Source organism: Antennarius striatus, chromosome 6 (genome assembly GCF_040054535.1).
Source record: "Antennarius striatus isolate MH-2024 chromosome 6, ASM4005453v1, whole genome shotgun sequence".
Taxonomy (NCBI): domain Eukaryota; kingdom Metazoa; phylum Chordata; class Actinopteri; order Lophiiformes; family Antennariidae; genus Antennarius; species Antennarius striatus.
The window spans coordinates 25867371-25887043 of NC_090781.1; the positions used below are offsets into that span (position 1 = coordinate 25867371).

General features: G+C 45.9%; 2 protein-coding genes across 2 annotated transcripts in view; both read left to right on the top strand.

Moving 5' to 3' along the window:
* col4a3 (collagen, type IV, alpha 3) overlaps positions 1-16451 on the top strand; it is a 20792-nt gene extending 4341 nt beyond the window's left edge. Inside the window, exons 4-53 of the mRNA XM_068316867.1 lie at positions 883-972; positions 1166-1210; positions 1292-1336; positions 1455-1517; positions 1586-1639; positions 1748-1774; positions 2281-2355; positions 2555-2617; positions 2707-2742; positions 2821-2868; positions 3008-3082; positions 3165-3209; positions 3317-3379; positions 3474-3518; positions 3716-3769; positions 3859-3900; positions 4011-4092; positions 4471-4506; positions 4627-4791; positions 5209-5301; positions 5844-5939; positions 6186-6256; positions 6430-6618; positions 6832-7000; positions 7161-7253; positions 7377-7481; positions 7576-7670; positions 7969-8119; positions 8244-8357; positions 8499-8666; positions 8759-8848; positions 8929-9063; positions 9147-9245; positions 9445-9534; positions 9841-9980; positions 10673-10799; positions 10940-11020; positions 11118-11219; positions 11359-11406; positions 11502-11687; positions 12138-12268; positions 12432-12504; positions 12705-12776; positions 12886-13011; positions 13120-13218; positions 13884-14096; positions 14282-14459; positions 14687-14801; positions 14880-15052; positions 15173-16451. Coding sequence (XP_068172968.1) covers positions 883-972; positions 1166-1210; positions 1292-1336; positions 1455-1517; positions 1586-1639; positions 1748-1774; positions 2281-2355; positions 2555-2617; positions 2707-2742; positions 2821-2868; positions 3008-3082; positions 3165-3209; positions 3317-3379; positions 3474-3518; positions 3716-3769; positions 3859-3900; positions 4011-4092; positions 4471-4506; positions 4627-4791; positions 5209-5301; positions 5844-5939; positions 6186-6256; positions 6430-6618; positions 6832-7000; positions 7161-7253; positions 7377-7481; positions 7576-7670; positions 7969-8119; positions 8244-8357; positions 8499-8666; positions 8759-8848; positions 8929-9063; positions 9147-9245; positions 9445-9534; positions 9841-9980; positions 10673-10799; positions 10940-11020; positions 11118-11219; positions 11359-11406; positions 11502-11687; positions 12138-12268; positions 12432-12504; positions 12705-12776; positions 12886-13011; positions 13120-13218; positions 13884-14096; positions 14282-14459; positions 14687-14801; positions 14880-15052; positions 15173-15254 — 4857 coding nt within the window. The 3' untranslated portion in view covers positions 15255-16451. The remainder of the gene's footprint in view (positions 1-882; positions 973-1165; positions 1211-1291; positions 1337-1454; positions 1518-1585; positions 1640-1747; positions 1775-2280; positions 2356-2554; positions 2618-2706; positions 2743-2820; positions 2869-3007; positions 3083-3164; positions 3210-3316; positions 3380-3473; positions 3519-3715; positions 3770-3858; positions 3901-4010; positions 4093-4470; positions 4507-4626; positions 4792-5208; positions 5302-5843; positions 5940-6185; positions 6257-6429; positions 6619-6831; positions 7001-7160; positions 7254-7376; positions 7482-7575; positions 7671-7968; positions 8120-8243; positions 8358-8498; positions 8667-8758; positions 8849-8928; positions 9064-9146; positions 9246-9444; positions 9535-9840; positions 9981-10672; positions 10800-10939; positions 11021-11117; positions 11220-11358; positions 11407-11501; positions 11688-12137; positions 12269-12431; positions 12505-12704; positions 12777-12885; positions 13012-13119; positions 13219-13883; positions 14097-14281; positions 14460-14686; positions 14802-14879; positions 15053-15172) is intronic.
* Positions 16452-17846: 1395 nt separating this feature from the next.
* On the top strand, positions 17847-19465 carry sst1.2 (somatostatin 1, tandem duplicate 2). Its single transcript, XM_068317874.1, has 4 exons — positions 17847-18036; positions 18125-18297; positions 18902-19120; positions 19329-19465. Exons 1-3 carry the CDS (start codon positions 17862-17864, stop codon positions 19106-19108), a joined length of 555 nt encoding a protein of 184 aa, XP_068173975.1. The 5' UTR covers positions 17847-17861; the 3' UTR covers positions 19109-19120; positions 19329-19465.
* The last annotated feature ends 208 nt before the right edge of the window (positions 19466-19673 follow it).

Here is a 19673-nt window from a genome sequence, read left to right on the forward strand (position 1 = left end):
TACGGCTACGGTTTGTAATAAACTATCACGTTAGCCAAAAGTTTTTACGTTATCGATTCATGACTTCTATTACGTTTTTGGCCGATTACTTTTTAAAAAATCAGCAAATTTATCACGTTATCAGCTGTTATTAATTTATTGGCTATTATTACTTCACTGGCTTTAACGACAGTCAATGACTGATTCTCCTGATTATATCAATGATGGCACCAAACCTTGTGGAAGTACACTTCAGATCAATGCCAAAAGCAAATGGACTGTTTGCAATTTTTTAGCAAGCTAGCTTGCGCCATTTTTGATTTTCAGACACGTAGCTTGTCTTTGGCTACCGCCTCAAACTCTGTCCGGTCTTGCCAAACAATCGTGGTTCCACGCCATCTGGAGAGAATTCCTTTGCTTTGTGGAAAGCGTTATCTGTGACAGCGGCTACACGCGACAGCCAATGAGCTTTGTCCCCCTCAACTTGTTTTACGAGTCAACAATACAGTCAGACACAAACAGTAATACCAGTAATTTGAAAAAGCAGTCCTAGAACGAACAAAGAGGTGGGCTGCGGTGAGGACTCTGTCTGATCTGTACCTGAGACCACCCACAGGTGAACTCCGTCAACTCCAGTGTGTTCAGTAGGAGAATAAAGGCTGGTTCCTCTCTGCTGAACATGAAATGTCCCACTTTTCGGTAAAGAACTTGAATGCACCTGGACTACAGCCAGGATCTTTGCACACCTGACTTTACCTGAGGTTCCTGCTTCTGTGTGGAAAGCAGGTGAACTGAGGATCACCTGAGGTTCCTGTCCTGTTTACCCGTTTGACCCATACAGATGAACTGACCTCAGATCTGTTGCACACATCAGGACATCTGCCTTTGTTTTGTCCTCCACAGGGTGAACCTGGTTACCGTGGATACGATGGACTACCTGGAGTGATTGGCTACCCTGGAAATGAAGGCCATCAGGGCTTCACTGGAGAAAAGGTAACAGTCAAATAATATGTCGATTGGTCGTCTAAGGGTCACTGATGCGTTTTGAGAGCTTCACCTGGTCCAGAATCAGGAGGGCACTGTTTGGTCTCTGATGCCAGTTTTGTTCCAACACAACGTGTGATGTTTTAAGCTGAGTTACTGATGTCTGAATAATCCCTTCATTCGTTTAACTTTTCACCCACAGGGTGACCTGGGACCAGCTGGAGGTCCAGGGCTAAAAGGCTCTCGGGTATCTGAGTTTTTTAAACACAGTTAGAACAGAATTGATTTGTTGTATAAAGGCTAACATCAGTTCATCTGTCTTCTTCAGGGTATTCCAGGAAAACCCGGTTTCCCTGGACCCCCAGGACTGCCAGTAAGAACCGTTATGTGACGTTTAGCAGCTGAGACCTCAGATTCTTACCTGTGCTGGAGGTCATACCTGTTTCCTGAACATTCATTCATGTCTAAACAAACTGTCTGGGGTTTCTCAGGGAATTCCTGGGCATGAAGGATCCATTGGGCAACCGGGGCTCCCAGGATGCAATGGGACAAAGGTAGATATGACACTATTTAGCCACTGACGGGACACAAACTGACTGATGTGTTCCCTTGTGTCCTCCAGGGTGATGTTGGTTACCCAGGGTTCCCTGGGGTTTCAGGACCTGTTGGGCTTCCGGTGAGTCCCGCCTCCTTTGGGACATTTAGCGACGAAGTCTTTAAATCAGTGCAAGACAAGGGTAAACTCAGTACCTCTGAGAAGCTAAAGCTAACTCTTGTGTTTCAGGGTCATCCAGGACTACGTGGTCTAAAGGTAGGAGAACTTAGTGTCACGATGTTTTTAACGTGTTCCTGATAAAAAAATGACAGGACTGAAACCACACTTGCGAACAAAGAGAGTGTTATCGGTTCAGAACATTTGGAACAGATGTATTGAATATTTCCTAAGTAAAGGTGAAGGATTCTTCTTCCAGATATGACGGTTGAACTAAAACGACACCCCCAGAGGGTCAGCCTATCAGGGGACCGTTGGGTTTAGCTGAATGACATCATGGAGAAACGGATGACCTTGGTAGAGGGGGGCCATTCAGTTCTTGTGTTTTGAAGGAGTGCCTTGAAATAACTTTTCAGGAGTGATTAGTCTGTTCCTGTCGCCGAGTGCTTGTTCATGCGAGAGGTGTTTAGAGAATAAGGTCTACACCTCCACCGGTCACCAGGAGGCCCATTTATACTAGAAGCTACCTTCATCCCCATCCCATGTTGCACTCTGTGGGTTCTACGAATGAAAGCGATTGGAGCTTTGCTTTGTTCTGGTTTCAGGGAGACTCGTTCGTTTATCCCGTCCCACCGGCAATCAAAGGAGCATCAGGACCTCCGGGACCAGATGGAGAAAACGTCAGTGACTGTCATGCAGGTTCTCCTTCAGACAAGATAAAGGGTCTTCATCACTTGTTCTAAAGCTATTGAATGGCTGGCCAATGATGCTAACGCTACTGCTAAAGTTACATTTATGCTTGCAGGTCTTTCTCTCATTGCTACTCAAGTATCTTCTGATTGGTGGTTGGACATTGACCCGTTGGTCTTTGTGTTGCAGGGGTTGAGTGGCGATCCAGGCCTTCCTGGACCACCAGGACAACCAGGACCTGCTGGACTGCCTGTATGACTCCAATTCAAATTGTGTGAACTTTATTCAAATGTTTACTGTGAACAATCATTCATTCATTTGCTTTTGTTTGTGCTACAAAGGGGAGTCCAGGGTTGTCGGGGTTACCTGGAGAGAAGGTGGGTGTGTTTTGTGTTTGGTCATGTGATCTCAGTCTGTTTTACTTCTATACTGATCATGCATTATTTTTGTTTCAGGGTCAGGAGGGTCCCAGTCCAGTGATTCCAGGTCCACGTGGACAACGGGTGAGCTAGGCTAATGCTAGTGGTTGCAATTGTAATGTCACTCCTCTCTGGTTATAATGTGAGAATTTAAACACCATCATCTTCATCATCTTCGTCACCTTCGTCATGTTCATCATCATTAGCTGTGCTCGGTTTTTAGGGCGATCGTGGTCCGCCAGGCATCCCTGGACAGAAAGGGATCAAACTGTACGCCGAAGGACCCAAAGAACTGAAGGTCTGTCCACCTGTCTGCCTGTCCGCCTGTCCGCCTGTCCTTCGTTCCATCCGTCTGTCTCACATATGTCCGTACATTTCAGGGGGAACCTGGTGACCTTGGACTGAAAGGTTGTCTTGGACTTCCTGTAAGTTCAAACTGTCTCACATCCTTTCATTTGTCTCATCGACAAAACAAGAAAAGAACGTTCCTGATGGTCGAATTGATTGCAGGTGTGTTTGTTTTCTCCTCCAGGGGGGGGCAGGTAAACAAGGAGTTAAAGGGATACAAGGTGACCCAGGAGATCCCGGCCCACTAGTAAGTCTTGCCCTTGGGGTCACAATCCACCCCTCATCCATCACCTGAACGGGTCCAATTCTTATTGAAAGGGTTTTTTTTTTGTGTGTTTCAGGGTAAACCCGGGAAGGATGGCGTCCCTGGTGAACTGGGAGAACAGGTACCATGCTAAGCTAACAAAAACAGCAGGGTTTCATTAAAGGACACTGGTTGAACCAGGTCCAGAACCAGAACCAAACTGAATCCAGCAGATGCTGGTTGGTTCACTAGATGTTAGAGTCCAAACCATCCGTTGTGTTGCTCCTGGTGCTGCACCCTGGAACCACCATCATGCTAACTTGAGTTGTGTGTCTGCAGGGAGACCCGGGGGACCGAGGGTTCCTTGGCCCTCCTGGCATCGAAGGGGCCCCGGTGAGTGTCCTCGGTGGGGGTGTGTTAACTTTTCCCACAGTGGGATGCTGGGAACCGAGTCATAGTGTTTGTGTTATGTGTGTTTGTAGGGGGAGAAAGGTGATCGGGGTTTCCCAGGTGCCCCTGGAGAGGTGGGTGCGAATCTTCAAGATGTGGGCGGAGCAAGCTGTCCTCTTCCTGTCTGTAGGAACCAGCAGCAGGATGTCTTCATATTTACTTTGTGTTTGTGTGTTTTTATCAGCTGGTCTGGAATCACAGATTCATCAAGGGTCAGTTTGGTGTACCCGGATTCCCTGGACCCCCTGGAGTCCCTGGAGAGCAAGGTACATAGAGACCGACTGATGGTTAAAAGAACTTGAAGGTTGAGATGTTTTGTCAAAGGTGCAGCAAAACAGGACTGGAAAAGCTGTCGGAGGAACAGGTGAACGTACATATTTAGTTTTCTTGACTGTAGTCTGTATTTTTTCATTGTTAGGACATTTATTCAATTCTTTTACCCTCTGAATAATTCAGTTCTTGACCCTCTGATGAGCTGGCATCTCATACGGGGTGTACCCCATCTCTCGTCTGTCATGAGCTGGGATAGACTCCAGCGTAACCCGTGACCCATGACTTGGATAAGTGGCTGAAGACAAGAGGATTGTGGTTGTGTCGTCTTCATGAAGATAGTTGAATGATTCTGTTCTTCTCTGATCTTTCAGGACTCATTGGTTTTCCTGGACTTCAGGGTGAACCAGGTAAACCTCACCTGCCCCCCCCACCACCACCACCCCGCTCCCACGTGTTTTTCATAGGTTCAGGCTTGACAGATGGACGTTTAGCGGATCTCTTCAACAGCCTGTGTATTTTCCATCCAGGCTTCGCTCTTTCTGGTCCACCGGGCCCCCAGGGGCCGCCTGGGTTATTCGGACCCAAAGGAGAACCAGGAGTTCCAGGACCCATGATTGTAGGACCCCCAGGACTGACTGGAGTGCCAGGTGATCCTGGAGCTGAAGGAGAACCAGGAGAACCAGGAATACCAGGTGACCTTCTGCCACCTCATGGACACCTGAAGGTTTTTACGTTGTGTTTTCTCTGGTCCATCAGAACTGCGATGATCCGGAACACGAGTCTGTTCTGGCCTGGCATGCAAACGATTTTCAACTCATCCATTTTGGAGTCCCTCAGGGAAACATCCTGGAACCTCTGATAATCTAATAAACATTTATCAGGACTATTTTATATGACATTTACAACAAAATAATACCTTTGAATATGAATCTTATGTCTCAACATAATGACATGGTCTTCCAAGTAAAGATAGGAGTTAGACATCTATTTCTGTTGGCTCTACCATGTGGTTAGCCTAGCTTAGCACAAAGACCGGGAGCAGAAGACGCCTGCTAGCACATTGTGAGCTAATGCTCCTTTGAAATATGCCATCATTTCTTGTCCGTCAGATTTTCTGCAGGGAGATGTTGGTCGTCCAGGACTTGATGGCCAGAAAGGAATGATGGGCCTCCCTGGAACCAGAGGGGAAGAAGGGGAGATGGGTGAGTGGGAGACAGGAAGTACAGGTTCACCTCGGCTTACGTCGTTTGGAGTTACATCATTCTTGATTATAGTTCCTGAAATACTTGGAAAAATAAAACTCAAGTTTATGTCATTTTCTTCCACTTGAGTCTGTCTGACACAAATACTAGATTCATTAAATCACAAGTAAACCGTTAAAAACACATAATATCATGTTACTGTACAATAAATCAGAATAAAACATATACTATATTATTAGCCCGTTTTTTCTGTTTTATATTAAAAGATTAATTTGTCAACTTAAAAAAGATTCATATTAACCAAATTTTATTAAAATACATCATTAAAAAAGTTCAGTACAGAGCTGGGAATGGTTATCTACAGTTTAGCTTGGAGACGAGTTGATTAGTTTTTCAAGTTACGTTGCGTTAGTTGGAACTGATTAACCGCGTAAGTGAAGGTTTACCTGTAGTAGTTACTTGTTGCATGACATGATAATCTAGTCCAGAGACGTTTCTGGTTTTTAATATTTATGAGCAACTGATGGATTGATGTTTTTCAGGTGAGAAGGGGGAGGTGTGCACAGTCTGTCAAGTTGCTTTTGGCCCTCCTGGACCTCCAGGTAAACCAGGGGAGCCAGGTGAAGATGGGGTGACAGGTAAGAACCACACCTGACTTACACTTTTAGTCTGATCATATGTGGGAATGAACTTTGGGAAGTTTAGGCCTCTGAGATGAGACTGCTTCCCTGGAGACCAGGATCCCGAAACGTGGTAGAAAATGAACGAATGAAAATGTGTTCCATTGGTTGTGCGGACGCCAGAGTCACAGATGCATTCAAGTCTTAAACTATCAAAATAAAGGTGGACCAAAATAAAACTCTTCTAACTGATACTGTTTCAAGGGTCACCTGGTTTTCCAGGACCAAAGGGTTCCAGTGGTGCCAAAGGCATCAAAGGACTACCTGGTCCAGAGGTAACTTCACTTCAAACAAACCCAATTATTCTCCCAAATTTCCTTAAAATGTTTGTAGAAATTAAAGTGTAGATATGAAAGATAAAGAGATAAAACTCTTGATTTGATTTGTTGCGTATGTACTCCCAATTGGATCAAACTTTGCCGATCTTTGTCTCTTGTCCTGTGTTTAGGGTCTGTTTGGTATTCCTGGCCTCACGGGGCCCCCAGGACCCGTTGGTGACCCTGGGGTCATGCAGAGGGTGGGGCAGAAGGGTGAGGAAGGGGACCGAGGGGCGGTGGGACGAACAGGTAGCAATGGGAGGGATGGCCGTCGAGGCATAACCGGACCGAAGGGCGTTGTCGGACAGAAGGGAAACCCTGTAAGTATCCCATAAAAGATTGTCCGCCGAGTCCAGACTGTTTCTGTATCTATATTTACTTTGTGAGGGAGTGAGGTGTGTTGCCATGTCAACAAATCGCCCAATCCTGCGTCCGTGCAGAGACGAAACAAGATAATTTCTGTTGGTTTCACAGATGTAAAGATAATCATATATGCAGATGATGATTTGCTTTTTGTCACTTTCTGCTCTCAGGGACCTCTGGGGGAGAAAGGCGAGAGGGGCCCGACTGGAGAGATTGGTCTCAAAGGACCGTTAGGACAAATGGGACCTCCAGGACCTCCTGGTATTGGGGCTCCAGGATCTCCAGGACCTAAAGGCAATATGGGAGTTGTTGGACAACGAGGTGAACCTGGAAATGTAGGTGAGTGTCTTGAGAGCGTGAGAATGATGTTACCTTCATCACAAAGAGTAAAATACTGTCGTACTCTCAGCTTCATGAATTGGATTTTACTTAGAATCTCTTTAGGACAACCATTTCATCATCATCATTCATATCTAGAAAATATTGTTTCATCATTCAGGGGAAAAAGGTTCTCCAGGTGAAATCAAGACCTCTCCAGGAGATCCAGGACAGAAAGGAGAGAAAGGTCTACCTGGAAACCCAGGACCAGAAGGTGAGACAGAGTCATCATTTCCCATGAGTTCCTCTCCTCAAACCAATGTTCTGTTTATCATTTAAATGAATTAGAAAAGTGAGTCTTTATGTTTAACACTTGCCTGATGTTGACTGGTCTCAGGTGTGGGCGGACGTCCAGGTGATCCAGGATCAGCTGGTCTAAAAGGAGAAAAAGGACATAATGGCTATTCGGTTCAGGGTCCTCCTGGCTTTCCAGGGGTCAAAGGTCAGGTTTATGAACAGGGTTTAACACAATGAGCTGAATATTTTAGTAAATTTATTTAATAGTATAAAATTACAACAATGCATCCGTTATTCAGGTGTCAAGGGGGTTCCAGGAGCTCCAGGTTTACCGAGTTTTGGTATCAAAGGACGAGCCGGACCATCAGGACCCCCTGGGATGCCAGGCCCCAAGGTAACGCTGGCTTCTTCTACACAATTTGAGAAGGGATGGTTACACCTTTATGGCTCGTCATAGTCTTGTGTTATGTTACGAAAATGTAAAGAGAGTCTCTTAGCCACCCCCGACCCGGCAGTAGAGGTTGTGATGTTGATTACTTGTCAGGCTCCTCTGGAAGCTAACAAATGATTTAGTACCAATAATTCGTTTACTTTCACTTGACATTAACATAGTGCCGAATATCTCATCACTTCCTGTTTAGCTGCAGAGCGTAAGCAGAAATCATGTTGAGCAGTTTTTCACGTTGCCACAGGGGGACAGGGGCATCGGTTTCCCAGGCCAGCAGGGTCAGTCGGGCCCACAGGGAGAAGATGGCTCTGTGGGGCCACAAGGATATCCTGGGCCTCAAGGATCTGATGGGGTCACAGGACTTCAAGGACTTGATGGACCACCAGGACCTAGAGGTACCTTATTTAACACCTTAGATCAATTCCTTGAACTGGGTGAGGTATGACCACGGCATAAAAATCTTCCCAAACAAATCAGACTGCTGGGAAACACACAAAACTGAACTCAAGTGTTCCCTAGGTAATAGAGGTTTGGATGGTGTACCTGGTCCTCTTGGTCTCGTTGGGCCATGTTTACCTGGATCTCCAGGACCTGAAGGAGAGCCAGGACCACTGGGTGTTCTTGGATTCACAGGTAACTTCTGTACAAGCTGGTCCTGGCAGGGTTCCTTACAGAAACTTACCTCAGCTTCATTTGAGTGAATAATAGCATGGATTGAGTTTTCGTTTGAAATGATGAACTAGTCCTATCTTAGACCACTATCTTCTTTTGCAGGACGTCGGGGCCCAAAAGGTATGCGAGGTGACCCTGGGCCTCCGGGCATTGGGTCTATTGGGAATCAGGGACCATATGGGACCCCAGGGTTCGATGGACCTCCAGGTCAAGTGGGAATAGCTGGACCAAAGGGTCTTAGAGGGATCAGTGGGGAACCAGGAAGTCCAGGTATGGTAGTGCTCCATGTCCAGATTAAGCCACTTTGGTCCAGACTGAAACATCTCAGTTGGATGGATTGTGATCTAATTGATGTGTCTTAGGAATCAGAGGGGATAAAGGTCATCCTGGAGCCCCTGGGAGTTTGGGTGTGGATGGGATACCAGGAGAGCCTGGACAGCCAGGAACAAAAGGTTTCTTTTATCAGTAAATCTATCTCACCGTCAGCCAGCTTTGTCTGATCATAGCTGTCTGTGACTTAACTGTCTATCAGGTCAGAGGGGAGTTGATGGGATCAGGGGTTCTCAAGGACCACTGGGGCCACGAGGTGATAGAGGACTGACTGGGCTGAAGGGAAACCAGATTGCTGTGGAGATACATGGGGATTCTGGAGACGCTGGTTACCCTGGTACATTCTATTTGAATGTAGTGGTGCTGTATCAGCTGTTATGAGTTGGGTTGTACTCTGGAACTCGTTTGTTCTTCTCTCAGGACCCATCGGCTTTACTGGACTTAAAGGAGAGATGGGCCTCCTTGGACTGCAGGGCCAAGATGGCAGCAATGGTAGACCTGGAATTCCTGGACCACAAGGTGAAGAAAACCAAGAACAGTCTTTGTCTGATTATTTGGATTCCTATTGCAGCAATGTAACCTCAGTTTCTCCTGGGATCCACTGAAAATCTAATCATCCAATCATAACAGCTTATAGTTAGATTCAGGAGACATGGTTTTTTCTTTCAGCCCCGTCAAAAATGCTGTTTTTATTATTTTTCTTGACGTCTTATATCAGGTCCTCCTGGAGACCCTGGCATAGACGGACAACAGGGTCCTCCTGGTTCCTGTGGATTTGATGGTGACCCAGGAGAGATGGGGAAGCCAGGTAACGTTGGTCACAACACAAAAAAAAGTTGTAGGATTTTATGGAAATGTGATCTGGATCTTTGGGTACTGGTTGGGTTACACTTCTCCAACGATACTAAATACTCATCAGCGTGCCCCCTCATTTTCAAACTCTTTCTCAAATTTAGATAGATTTTACAATCATCTTCCTGTCAAAACTAAACCTTAGAAATAGTCCTTTGTCCAAAACAGACTAGAATACCACATTAAATCTGTGGAACCGATTAAAGACAACAAACCTTCATTCTATGGGATGATATTCTATCCATGTATTCCTATCCTCCAGGTCTTAAAGGTGAGAAAGGTTTGGCAGGTCCTTGTGGGCAACCTGGTTCAGACGGGCAGCCAGGATTGGGAGGTCCTAAAGGTTCTAAAGGGGAACAAAGTCCACCTGGACCTGGAGCCAAGGGATTTCAAGGAGAGAAGGTGTCACACATATTTTGAGACAGAAATGCCTAACTGTAACTTTATGTTAAAATTAGCACTAGTTTAATACTTAAAACCAATCAACTATGAAATAATACTGTATATACATAATATCATTAAATATCTTAGTAAGATGAATTCCACTGTGCTTGGTTGGTGTGAATTAAATTAATTATTAGATTAGTTAGACTATGTTAAACTAGCTGTCAAACAAAGGTCCCAGCTGCCATAAATAGTCATATTAAAAGCAAATGTGCAGGTAGATCCTCAATTATTTGGGATCTTATAGAATAATTTCTCATGCTTTACCCAAAAGACGTTATCCTTGTATGCGGATGATTTTCTACTTTATGTTGGTATTGCATCCCAACCTTAATCTTTAGAATTCATCTCTTGAATCACTCCTTTAAACTGAACTATGCATCCATGATTCTCCAGTATTTGACTCATATTGTTTCAATTTCTTTAAACAAAGGGTTGCAGTTTTGAGAAGCATAGAATAAAGAGGAAAAATACACTAAGCCACTTTATTTATGACTGGTGCACTTATTTCTTAATCATCTAAATTAATGAGGAAGCGGTTTTTTCTGTGTGAAGGAGTTTATCTTCTATCCAGATTTCTATTAGAAAAGTTGCTTGAAGACATTTGAAACAGCAATAAAATATCTTGTCCTCCCCTGAACCCGTCTCAGGGAGACCCTGGACATCCTGGATTTGTAGGTGTAAAGGGGAAGCTAGGAGATGTTGGAAGCATTGGTCCCCCAGGAAATCCAGGACCCTGTGGTCTCAAAGGGGAATCTGGACCCCAAGGATGCAGAGGTGTGATTCCTTCCAATTGTCATTTTACTTACGTGACATTGTTTCTTCACAACAGACCACAGAGGCTGTTTATCATAAGGTATGTCTTGAGAATCTTCTTGAAATCCTGAATGTTTCCATTGGCTGTCTGTCTATTTCAGGTCCTCCTGGATCTCCTGGTAAAAAAGGATGTGATGGTCCACCAGGCATAAATGGCCCACCAGGACCTGCTGGCATGACTGGTACTCTATCACAAGACTTCAGTTTGGTTTCCTGGGACAGCTCTACACTCTGATGACTGTCCTTGAGAAGTAGTTTCAATATATTCCAATTTTTCAGGAAATAAGGGCGCTCCTGGAGATCCTGGACCAGCTGGTCCAAGAGGAAATCAAGGACAAGATGGGATACCTGGACCTCCCGGAGAGAAGGGAGCCATGGGAGGTAAAACACTGGACTGAGTGGACATTTGTCTTTTTTCTGACCAGATCATTGATAATGAACAGTTTAACATTTAGCTCATCACTAGCCTGGTGACAGTTTGCTTCCCTGTCTTGTGATTGGCTAATGTTCTTTCTCCCAGCTCCTGGAATTGGCCCCTGGGGTGCAGAGGGACAGAAAGGTGCACCTGGTGAGTCTCCAGTTGTGATTATGTGTCCAACTTTCAGTTAGAAATAAAGAAGAGGACATAAAACATCCATTTTCCACTTTACCTTGTCCACTCAGGATGTGCTGGAGAGAGGGGTCCTACTGGCTCTTGTGGTCCTCCTGGTCCTAGCGGTGCTGGAGGCGATTCAGGTTTTCCTGGGCTTCCAGGACCTCCAGGTCCTCCTGGTAGTGCAGGTCCTGAGGGAATCTGCATTGAAGGAATAAAAGGAGACCACGGATTTGCTGGAAGACAAGGACCCAAAGGTGATTCAATGATGCCACTCAACCAATCACATGCACAGTACATCCCAGAAAGCATTGCAGCACATTGGGAGCTGTCGCTCGGGTCTTCAGGTGTAAGACCTTAACACTCTATGGAGGCGTGGCCTGGTGAAACCTCTTCTTGACCTGTCTGCACTCTGACTCCCTATGTCTTCAATTTAGTATTTCCGTTTTCACCCAACCGGTCCAGGCAGAAGACCACCCACCGGAGACTTGGTATCTGCCCCAGGTTTCCTCCCAATGGGGAGTTTTTCCTGGCCACTGTCACTTCATGCTTGCTCTTAGGGTTTCAGTCTGTTTCTTCTTCTCTGACTGTAAAGTGCTTCAAGACACCCCTAGTGTGATTCAACACGTCATAAATAAAGTTGACTTGACTTGACTGCAATGAGGCAACAAGTATGAGGACCAAATGATGTCTCCCTTTCTGTTTAGGTCTGTCAGGCCTCCAGGGTCCTCCTGGCCCTCCAGGTCCTGGTTTTAAAGGAGAGATGGGCCACAAAGGAGCAACAGGTGATCCAGGACCACCTGGATGTCCTGGTGACCCTGGCCCAGGAGGCTTACCGGTCAGTACATTCAGTTGAATTTACTGTACAAATACCAATTTGTATCATTCAACAAATAGAACTTAACTGGAAAATTGGAAATCTCCTTTAATAAAAGTCTGAGGAGTGAAGTTAGTGGTCACTCAGCTGTGAGTAAACTGAATATAGTTGTGGTTCATGGCAGGGTGAAGACGGGCCACCTGGCCCAGGTGGACTCAAGGGTTCAATGGGAGAAAGTGGCATCACCGGACCTGTTGGTAAGGGTTCCAAGCCCAATTTGACTTGGTGTGGCGGCTTCGCAAAGGCTGAATAATGCTAGCGGTCTTTCTCGTTGCCTCACCTACGTACTAAACTCTACCAAGTCTGGTCTTCAACAGAGTTTGTGTGGTACAAACCAACCAACCAACTAACTAAGTTTTTAAAGTTGGATAACCGAACTGCCTCTGTTTTGTTTCAGGTATGAAAGGGGATGATGGGTCCAAGGGTGGTGAAGGCTTGAGAGGACCCCCAGGGCCACCTGGGAGGAGAGGTAATACATCGATAGCTACATCAGACTACGCTGTCTCTGGCAATAGTAGTGCCCTGTACTGCACACTTTATCCTGGCAGGAGTACTAAAGTAGAATTAATAATCTACAGGCCCAAGGGGAAAGGATGTATCCACGGAGGTGCTCTTGATACCAGGAGACAAAGGCGTAACTGGAGTGCCGGGACCCCCAGGACAAGTAGGATCTTCAGGGGTACGAGGGAAACCTGGAGGCCCAGGTGGGTAGTACTATATTTTGAGTAGCACCAATGATTTCAGGTGTAATTTCTATACTAAGCAGACAGATGAACCACATTGAGGTGTTTTGGTGGGTCCTGTGGGGGCAGGTCTAAAGGGCAACAGAGGGAAGACTGGTAAAAGAGGACAAGGTGGTCGTTTTGGACTGAAAGGCTACCAGGGAGACCCAGGATTCCAAGGACCAAAAGGTCAGAAAACTAAACCACTAACAATAAATTTCAATAAAATTTAAACTTTATACTGTTTATATTTTAATTTTATAGAGTTTATATTTTAGTTATAGTTTAGTATATAAGTCCTGTTAGTGCTGCATGTGTCTGTTAGTGTAATGTATGTCTTGTGGTATGTCCTGTGATGTCAATGTTTCTTTTTCTCCTGGTGTTTATCCAGTATTATTTGTTATTTAATGCCTGAGCAGTGGATATATACAATTTCCTCTGGGATTAATAAAGTATCTATCTATCTATCTATCTATCTATCTATCTATCTATCTATCTATCTATCTATCTATCTATCTATCTATCTATCTATCTATCTATCTATCTATCTATCTATCTATCTATCTATCTATCTATCTGATAGTCTTTTAACAGCTGGACTCACCTTAAATGGACACGTTAGATCCTTGAAATGAGACCAAAATGTCCAATGAATGATTTTTACCTGAATCTGACGGAGACAAGATTCAGTTTGTCTTCTTCATTGTCCGCAATGAGTAACACCTTCACTTGTTCACCTGTACTTGTTCACCGGCATTTGTTCACCTGCACTTGTTCACCTGCACTTGTTCATCTGTACTGGTGAACAATAAGAGGAGTCTTCCTCATTTACCAACAATGTACATGGTTGGCAGGCGTCACAGGTTCTCAAGGTCCGGTTGGTGCCAAAGGTATCCCTGGTCGACCAGGTTCCTGCACGGACACTGCGGAGCAAGATGGCTTCCTGTTTACCAGACACAGCCAGGAACTCTATGTCCCAGATTGCCCAGCAGGGTCCAGTCAGGTGTACAGCGGATACTCACTGCTATTCATCAATGGAAACAACCGAGCTCACGGCCAAGACCTGGGTAATGTTACACCAGAGTAATCCAGTACATTTCCTCAAGTACTGTAACAGGTACTTGTACTACATAGACTCTACTTTCCAAGTGGATCCCCCCCACATACTGTATGTTTAATGGACTACACAACTTGACCAAGTTTGTAGTCCAGGACTGGATATGAAAGTCCGTCCTTCTCTCTCTCTCTTCAGGGACTCTGGGTAGCTGTCTACCTCGCTTTACCACCATGCCCTTCCTGTTCTGCAACACCGACAGCACCTGTCGCTACGCCTCACGCAACGACTACTCCTATTGGCTGTCCACCGATGAAATCCCACCCAGCAACACGCCCTTCATCTCCGGGGAGTTACTGAAGACCCACATCAGCCGGTAACTCACCCACAACCTGTTCCAGAACACAACAATGATCCAGGTGGACCTCGGAGTCCACCGAGACCTGGTTCTAGAAGAAGACCTGGATCATTCCAGAGACGTCACAGTCACCTGAGAGTGTGTGTGTGTGTGTGTGTGTGTGTGTGTGTGTGTGTGTGTGTGTGTGTGTGTGTGTGTGTGTGTGTGTGTGTGTGTGTGTGTGTGTGTGTGTTACTGTGTTAAAGCTGTACTGTATGCGAGGCCAGGACCAACGTGATCGCGGTCCACAGTCAGACCCGGTTCCTCCCGGACTGCCCTTCAGGCTGGACCCCCCTCTGGTTCGGATACTCCTTTGTGATGGTGAGCTGAAGGAGAACCATCCACACCTATGTGTGAGTTTGACCTTTGACCTCTGCTGTTGACGCTGCTGGTCTCTAGGAGACGGGCGTGGGGGCGGAGGGGTCGGGTCAGCCTCTGGCGTCTCCGGGTTCGTGTCTGGAGAAGTTCAGGAAGATTCCGTTCATCGAGTGTCACGGCAGAGGGACCTGCAACTACTTCACCGACTCCTACAGCTACTGGCTGGCCGCGCTGCCGCCCGACGGCATGTTCAGGTGCGACGCCCTCAGGGTGGCAACAAGCAGTCACATGACGTCCGTCTGAAGAATAGAATCCTGATTTGTCCTCTCTCTCTCCTGTCTGTCCTTCACCCATGATGGTCTCTCGCCCGACAGGAAACCGATTCCTCAGACTGAAACGGGAGAGTTTCCAGGAAGTCTGATCAGCCGCTGTCGAGTCTGCATGAAGCAGCTGTAATGCTACCGATGCTACTGATGCTACTGATGCTACCGATGCTACCGATGCTACTGATTCTACTGATGCTGCCGATGCTACTGATGCTACTAAAGCTACTGAAGCTACCGATGCTACTGAAGCTAACACTACTGATAACCTGTGTGTTCACACCTGCAGTGAGCAGGTGTTTATGCTTATATGCAGAAATGAGGTACAGTACCAACCAATGAGTGTACAGATATACAATAAATTAAATTAATTTTAAAGAAACATTATCAAAAATGATGATGATGATAAAAATGATGTCAGAGCAGATTATAAAACATCTCTAACATAAATTCCTTCATTCTGATTGGCTGATATACGTCTGAGTCTACATGATTTATTTACCGTTTAGTGTTCCTGGACTGCAGTGCTACTGTTACTACTACAAAGTAAATGTAGCAATGAACAACAAGTAAAATGTATAGTTTTCAAAATAAAAGCACCGATTAGGAAGATTTCTATCGTTTTTAGAGTAAAATTACAGATAAAAAAAATAAGAATTGCAGTTTTGAAATTAATATTTTAAAGTTGAGAAATGTACTGCGGCGTTACTCTGGTAGTTCTGGTAGTAATTTTTCTTGTACAGGTTGTAGTACTAGTATTAATTTGAAAACTACTAATACAATAAAATGAACTGTAATACTAATAGATTACTTGAAGTGTACCCAACACACTACTTTATCCACTAACGGTTGAATACTTCTGGTTCTGGTCCTGATTCTGGTGCTACTCCTTAAATGTCGTGTGAATATATTGAATACGAGTTCTGTGCTGCCTCTGCACTAAAACCAATACAGTACTACGATTGTACTTCTGCTACTGTCTGGATCTGCAGTACCGCCTTCTGCCACAGGAGGGCAGGGCTGAAACACCACAGAAGCAGCCACTAGAGGGAGCGCCAAGAAAACTTGAAGTACAGGAAACCCAGAGGCTGAACCAGCTTTCTGTGCTCTGCATGGCAGCAGAGTCTCTCCTCTGATTGGCCGATTCTCTCTGCAATGCATTCTGGTTGATGCAGTTTTCTGACAGTGCTTTTGGACTTCTGACAGATTATCATCCAATCAGATCTTCCTCACTCTCGGCTGTAAATACTCATCGTCATGTTCGATAAATGTGGATTCATTGGTTTATTTCTGTGAATACGAAGAATAAAAGATGTTTTACAGAAGTCGGTCTCCGTGTTGTAGGAGACCTCACCAATGGGAGTTGTTCTTTTTTGTGATCTTTTCCTGGTTTTTCTTTGCCTCGCCCTCTTTCCTGTCACCTGTCGCGTTTTCTTTCCTGTCCTCTTTTGGCATCTTGCTGTCTTTCTTTTTTACTTAATATCTTTTTTTTTTCACTCAAGTTCTAATGAGAAACACAAATTTACTCAAATTGTTGGAATTTTTTTCTTTTTCCATCACATTTCATGGAATTCTGTCCATTTTTATGAAAAAATTTTAGTGACTTTTTCACATGGAGGAAGAGTGATGTCATTGTGTCATCATGCCTGAGGCTCCATGGCGATGGCTACCATAGCAACCAACTGCTGCTAATGTGTCGTTGATTAGCATCCACAGACTGATGAGGATGATGATGGAGATGAAGATGGAGATGTGTGCTGTGGGAAGAGAGTTGAGACGAACCCTTTGATCCAGGTCTACCCTGAACCTGTGATCGTTGGCCACGCCCACAGCTTTCGTCGCATTTATTCATTTTCGGATTTTATTTCGTCATTTTCGATGTTTACATTCATACGAGTTTGGTTTCTGAAAATAATCAAGATCTGAGCCAATTAAACTTGACCCCCCCAATGGAGACTAGTCGGTTCGTTGGTCGGTAGTCTCTTTGGTCCGATCCAGGTCTTTGGTCTGAACTAATGACTAGATTTCTGCTAATGTTAACGTCGTTTTGCTCCAGATGTTCCGTAAAGACCTACATGTGATGCGGATCCAGGTCCTACCTGGGTACCTCCAACGTCAACTGATTTGCACTGGCGGATCGTCCTAGTCTTCGTTGGGTCAGAGGTCTACTTCGGATATAAACCCCTGACATTCTGGAGGGTCAGAAAACCTGGTTTATTTCACAAAACCTCAAAGAACAGAATCACTCGAAGGTTTTAAAACTGATCTGAAAGTCAGACACAGGCAAAAAAACAATCTTTCCGTCGATCATCTGTATCTTTCAACAAAAAGCTAACATCCAGATGAACAAACCGGTGGTTTTTTGATCCACGATTTGGCTGGACTTTACTTTTACTTACGTATTTTGGTACTTCCTGTTCTGCCTCTGTTATCTGCGGCTCCTGTGCAGAACATTTAAGTGTTTTCTACGGAATTAGAGTGTTTGTTCTCTCTAAATGTGGAGTGGGCGACTCTGCTGCTGCCTCTTTGTTTAATGGAGATATCAGCGAGTGCTAATGAAGTCTGCTAATCCTCTGAATGCTCCGTTAATTCCTCTCCTCTCCAGCCGGACATTCTGCCGTTGTGTTTGCCGTAGACGAGCGCCGGCGCCGGCGGAACGCCGCTGCTGATTGTTTTATTGTTTTATTGTTCAGACTCCATTTAAAGTCAATAAGGACTAATGGACCTTTATTTAACTTGAATGCCAGCGTTCCTTCATCACCTCGCAGCCCGCCAGCTGTCAATCACGCACGTGGCGTCATGTGACCCACTGGAGGAGGAGGAGCATCAGGCTTCAAAAGACCAGCTCCCAGACCAGCAGGACCAGACCCGACCCGGCAGAACCAGCAGCAGATCCCAGACCACCAGACCAGACAGTAGGAGGCTACGTTTCTCTTCCTCGTGTTGGGGTTCTTCTCCTCGCCGTGACCCTGAACGCATCTTTTCTTCTTCTTCTCCTGACAGGTATGCAGTGCTCTCGTTGCCCCGCCCTCTTGGCTCTCGTGGTGTTGGTTCTTTGTGGTCCAGGCGTATCCTCCCAGCGCGACCGGGACCAGGGTGTCAACCAGGACCTGGACCTGGAGCTGAGTCACCACCGGCTGCTGCAGAGAGCTCGCAACGCCGGACTCCTGTCGCAGGTGAGGCGGCCAAAGGACCAATCAGAACGCTCCGTTTCAGGGGGGAATGCTTTCATCTTTGCTACCTGTAGGGGGCAGACTAGTGCCGGTTAAAGATCCAGATTCTGATTTGAATATTGATCAATTATCAGAGTGTATCTGACAACAATAGAGTGCATGAAATAGAAACACTTTGTACCCCAAATTTAAATATTTTACATCCAATTAATGTACTAATGGATCAATAATAAATCTATCGTTAATACATGAGAGGAAAGGGGGGAGGGAGGAGGGGAGGAAGAGGATGTGAGCAGCGATGATGTCGAGCTCACGTTGTTTCAGCCTCATTTAGCGCTAAATGTTTGTGGCCCCCCCGCGGTGAGAAGTGCCGCCGCTCATGGGCGTCTCTGATTACCATCATGTTCCCGCAAGCAGGAACAAACGGAACGCCGGCGCCGCCGCCCACATCCATGTCCAAACGCGGCAAAAAAGACGAGGATTAGCGGCCGCGCTGCAAACGTGGACTTCCTGTGAACTCGTTTACTACTTCCTGTTCGGCGTTCGGATCGGAAACATCTCGGTTGCGGGTTGAACCCCAGAGTTGGTCGTCTGCTCTGCTTTCCAGGAGTGGAGTAAACGAACGGTGGAGGATCTGCTGGCTCAGCTGGCCCTGCCAGAGGCCGACGCCCAACGGGAGGATGACGTTGTTTCCATGGCAACAGGAGGAAGGATGGACCTGGAGCGGTCCGCCGACGATCCCAACAACCTCCCCCCACGTGAACGCAAAGCCGGCTGCAAGAACTTCTACTGGAAGGGCTTCACTTCCTGTTAGAGCCCCACCCAGGTACCCCACTGGCTGCTGAAGCCTCACCCCTTATGACCGATATAAGCCCCTCCTACCCGACTACTTTGAGCCCCACCTATTTAACGTCGTATCGATTCATGCCCCACCTACAAACCTGACAATCACTTTAGGCCCCACCCACTTCAGACCCACTTCCTGTTCCTGCTCCGTCCGTGTAACTCCAGTCTGTCTCGCCTTCTGTTTCCAGATGAGGCCACACCTTCAAGGGCCAACCAATCCCAGATGACCTGACGATCACCTGAGGGACTGGATGGACCAATCAGCAGCTCTCTGGCTTGAATGCGCCTGAATAAATACTGTAATTATTAAATAAAGAGAGAAATCAGTGAATGTTTTGCCTCCACTTCCTGTCTGTCCAGAGTGGGAGGGGTTACATGGCGGTTAACCAATCAGCAGCTCAGCAATCAGTCGGTAAAACTCATGGATTCAGAAATAAATCAATACTTATCAATAATCAAACTGAAGCTCCACCACTGAGCTCAGCAGCGCCCTCTGCTGGTGACGGTGGTCAGTGAAGGGGCTGAGAAGGCGT